The 5165-nt window shown below is 31.0% G+C and overlaps 1 protein-coding gene across 1 annotated transcript in view; it reads right to left on the reverse strand.

The window, feature by feature from the left end:
• The window catches only part of LOC123669686 (sodium/potassium-transporting ATPase subunit beta-1-like), an 8744-nt gene extending 8468 nt beyond the window's left edge, over nucleotides 1–276 (reverse strand). The window contains exon 1 of the mRNA XM_045603276.1: nucleotides 255–276. Coding sequence (XP_045459232.1) covers nucleotides 255–276 — 22 coding nt within the window. The remainder of the gene's footprint in view (nucleotides 1–254) is intronic.
• Between the last annotated feature and the right edge of the window lie 4889 nt (nucleotides 277–5165).

Consider the following 5165-nt stretch of genomic DNA (forward strand, 5'->3'; position numbering starts at 1 on the left):
TATATATATCGCTCATTTGCGACAAGATAGACATTTCTCAAAATTTATGATTTTTTAGTTAACAATACAGTTGTGTAGGAATAAATGCGCTCAATTTACTGTAAGAACGTCATTTCTCTAAGCTGTCCAGTAAGACAGAGAGCGCAGATATTCGCGTTTGTGCCGTTATAGTATTGTCCCTTTCGTTTCGGCGACTTGGGACAACATAGACATTATTTTAGTGGTGTTGTAACAGTGCGAGCGGCAGGTTGTACTTGTGCTCTTGAAGAACGTCATTTTTTACGTAATAACGTTATTGCCGGTAAGTTAATAAAAATGATTTTAATACAATTTACAAGAATAATGTGTTTAGTATAAATAAGTCGTTAGTGCTGATTATATTTCAATAATTCAGTATACGCATATTTCGTGTTATGACGATATCGCTGAGAAAATTAACAACCATTGGAGTATTATAACGAGTTATGACGTTTTTGTTAACAAAGAAAAAAATTAATTAATATTTCAAAAAAATATATCTACACTTATGCCATTACAATTTAAAATAATTTGCATTATTTATGGTAAAACTTAGCAACATTTTGTAATAAAACGTTTTAGAAGATAATTCGAGACACGTTTTCTTATTTATGTATTAATTTTATAGCACTTTTCTTGCATATTTTTTAGTCGACAATGGTGTTTCCACATACCTCAAGAGGCAAAAGAATTTTGGCATTGATTGACAAGCATAATAATTCACCCATTGAAGAGGTTACGCCTAATGATACCAGTATGTGCTTTTGGTTTCTTTTGTAATTATATTTGTTCTTCGCGTATCTATTATAAAACTAACCTATTACTTTTCAGGCGATGAAAAAGCTAACCAAACATCATACGAGGTGAAAAGTTTACCTAATGAGAGTAGTTCTTCTTGCAGCTCGTCACCTAATTCAAATTCATCAGCTGATTCAGACTCATCAGATGAAACGTTTATTGAAGGTTAGTGTTTTGTTATGTTACTGTAGTGAATTGCATTTGCTTACGAAGATCTAAAATTAAATACTTATTATGTTTACATTTATTTTGCAGATAGTGATGATTCTGTCAAAGATCCGATGTATATTCCACCTGAGCAACTTTTTCAGCAGAAACGTGCTGAGTTCATAGAGACAATTGAGTGTTCAACTCCATTACCATCTACTTCAACGGCAGATAGACTCATAACTCTTTCTGAACCCCCTCCTCTCCCTTACCAGCGTAGTCCTGAGTCGCTAGTTGAACAGAGAAATAAGAATTACACTGCAACTAATTTCGATAGCGTAAACCCATTGTCATCAACTTCAATAGAAAATAGTATCAAAGCTTCATCTCCTGCAAGTCCGAAGGCAAAAAAAGGAAGAAAACGCAAAAGGAATGAAGAAAATTGGAAGAGAAATGTAAACAAAATGCTGCGAAATACTGGTAAAGCTTATAAAAGTGCTAGCAATAAAATAAAAGAAGAAAGAAAAATTAAAGAACCGTGCGGAGATAAATGTCGTTTTCAATGTAAATCTAAACTATCTGAAGATGAAAGGATGTTATTATTTAAGAACTACTGGGCGTTAGGTGATAACAAAAAACAATGGGAATACATTTCAAAGAGTATGTCAATCATTACACCAAAATATCGTTACATTCGTGAAGGAGGAATAAGAAAACCTCGTAATAAGAATCACGCATTTCATTTTAAGTTACCCGATAAATCAGTGAGAGTTTGTAAAATATTCTTTAAGAACACCTTAGGTATTAATGACCGGCCAATTCGCACCGTTTTAGAAAAAGAAGATCAAGTGGCAAATTGTCTATTGGCTGATGACAAGCGCGGTAAACACGACAAACATCCGCGGGTTGACGAAGCAATCAAAAATGGCATTCGTGAATACATAGATGCGATACCAAAAATCGAGTCTCACTATACAAGATCCAATACAAGCAGAGTTTTCATAGATGGAAGTAAAAATATAGCCGACATTCACAAAGACTATGTGGCAATTCAACAAAAAAAAAATTTACCTTTCGGCAATTATGTCCTTTTTTACAAAATATTTACTCAAGAATTTAATATATCTTTTTTTAGCCCAAAAAAGGATATGTGTGATGTGTGTGCTGCCTTTGAAAACTCTGATAATAAAGAAAACCTAAAAGAAGAACATGATAAACATCTGAAGGAAAAAGAACTATGTCGCGCAGAGAAGGCAAAAGACAAATTAAATGAAAATATTGTAACAGCGGTCTATGATCTTCAGGCTGTATTTCAATGCCCCAAAGGTGATGTATCAGTCTTTTATTATAAATGTAAGTTAAATGTATTTAATTTTACAATTTGCGATTTAAAAACAAACAAAGTAGAATGTTTTGTTTGGGACGAGTCCAGTGCTAATAGAGGTGTGAATGACTTAGGAACTTGCGTATACAAGTATCTAGAACAGATTTCGTTACTCAATAGTGATAAGAGTCTTGACATTGTCTTTTACTCAGACAATTGCGCAGGCCAGCAAAAAAACAAGACAATTATTGCAATATATTTATTCGCATTACAAAAGTTCCCTAACCTCCAAACGATTACACATAAATATCTTATAAAAGGGCATACCCAAAACGAGGGTGATGCAGCTCATTCACTAATAGAAAGACAAGTAAAAAAACTGCTAAAAGCTGGACCAATGTACACACCAGAAGCCTTTATCGGTGCTATAAAAATGGCTAGAAAAAACCCTGAACCATTTCATGTGAATGAGATGTGCACAGAAGATTTTGTTGATTGGAAAGATGCATGCACCCAAATGGGAGTCAATTTGACGAAGGACGAAGAAGGAAATTCAGTTAAGATTGGAAATATAAAAATTTTGAAGATTGAAAAGGATAACCCACGCATATTATTTTACAAGAACTCTTACGGAGAAGAAGAATTTAAAAAAGCAGAAATTATCAGAAAGAAGAAAAGGATTGACGTAAACGTCAAGAAAGCTTATGATTGTAAACCAGGCATATCGGACAGAAAAAAAGCAGATTTGTTAGATTTATTAAATAAAAACTTAATTCCACAGTTCTATGCCCGGTTTTACAATTCTTTGTAGAGTTTAGGGCAATATTATGATTCTAACAGTATTTTAATAGTTGTTTTGAATTATTTCTAATTATAATTGTTAATACTTATTTTATGATAACCACTGTTTCTTTTTATAAAGATTTTAATATGACTGTGTTGTAGTTCACTTTTGATTAATATATTAATAAAGTTTTTTCAATATCATATTTTGTTAATATTACTTTAAGTTTACCTCAAATTTAAAGTTATTTTTGAGTGTAATGTCATAAGTCTAAATATTACAAAAATATTTATATATTTATCAGCAACAACGACATAAGTATTACCCTGCTGCGGAAAAAATAGCACAGTATGTTTTGTGCGCTTTCTACGTAAGATTAAATATTTTAACAAAAAACTATACTAACCACACTACATTTTTGTCTAAATAAGTAACATAAAAAATCAATAATTAAGGTATAATTTTAACTTGAAACTATAAAATTGCTCTCCTGTAAAATGATGTTTTTTAAGAAATGTCGTCCTTGTTGCAAATGAGCGATATAAATATAATAAAAAAATATGACATATGGCATTTTAAAGCCTGCAATAACATATATTTCTGAATTGTTTCCCTCGTTCTTTTAACATACAGTTTATTGTTTTATAATATTTTCTAAAGAGATTATATAAAAATAAGCAGCCATCTTTGAATGATTCTTAACGCTAAGTACAGGAGGCAATTAATGGACGGAATTACTACAGTACGATAATTTTATCGGAGTTTACTCCTTAACAAACGATATAAGTCTTTTGGTATGAAATAAATTAAAGTAGGAAACTTTTTAGAAAACAAGCTTTTATTTTAAATGCGCTAAAAAACTTTTCTCATTGTCATTACACAATTTATAATGGCATATTATTTTTCGAGTCACTCGATAAAAAAAGTTAGTTCGCCATCTTTTTGTAAATCCGCCATATTGGTTTTAGAGTAACTCTTTGATTTTCGAATTACTCTAGGCAAGTTCTTTCATTTAGTACCAATATTATAAAATTGCATTAAAAATATACTAGTCCACCATATTTGATGTAGAGTGACGTCACTTCATGTTTTAAGCAATTCTCAGCAAGCCCTTTCACCCATATTGTAGGAGTCATTAAAAATAACTACTCCGCCATCTTGGGTGAGGACGCCATGTTGGATTGAGAATGACGTCACATAGCTAACTATCCATTGTCATTCAAACTAAATGTACATACAAAATTCCACTACAATCGGTTAAAAATTTATGCTTCAAAATTAAGTTAAATAAAAGCTTTTAAAAAACACGGGGCGTGAAATCGCGTAAAACTCTCGTGTGTAATCGTTCTAAAGGAGTAAACTCTCTAACATCAAGTAACATCTCTTTCTCACATGCGGCTTATCTCAAAAACGTGTCAGAGAGATATTTGATTTTGAAAACTGTTACAAAATATGTTTTTTATTATTAATTGCTATGAGCTAACGATTTAAACAAAATGTGGTTTTCGAAATCACCAATCAATAGACATGTAATGATTTTTTATACAAAGGGACCGTTCATAAAATATGTCATGCGAGTTTTTATCGTTTTAGACCACTCCTACTTTTGTCATTATAAGTCACACTTACTTGGGGGGGGGGTATTACAGAAAGTCATGCTTTGAGGGGACTTAAATGATTTCGTGAATATCATACAGATAAATTTTTTAAAAATAATAAATTATTTTTTTAAATCGAAAGGTGGTTTCATTTAAATTTAACCGAGATCGGACAAGTACTTTTCGAGTTATATCTAATAATGTATATTTACTTGACTATTTTTTCGTCAAGCTTACATTGTATTGTATCGTTTCTGAACAAACACAATTATGAAAAAAAGATAATGCCTTGTTACATGAACAGTCTGTTTTCGATAAGGACGTAACAGACGATTACAATAATTGTTTAATTTATTTATTATTGTTAAATACAAAATACTTACGATAAATAAATAAAAATCACTTTAAACTTTAAATTATTACGTTTTTTTTTTTTTTTTTTTTGAAGATATATAAAGATCTTCACCATGACACATTTCGTTAAGTAAATACTCCT

Source organism: Melitaea cinxia, chromosome 3 (genome assembly GCF_905220565.1).
Source record: "Melitaea cinxia chromosome 3, ilMelCinx1.1, whole genome shotgun sequence".
Classification (NCBI taxonomy): domain Eukaryota; kingdom Metazoa; phylum Arthropoda; class Insecta; order Lepidoptera; family Nymphalidae; genus Melitaea; species Melitaea cinxia.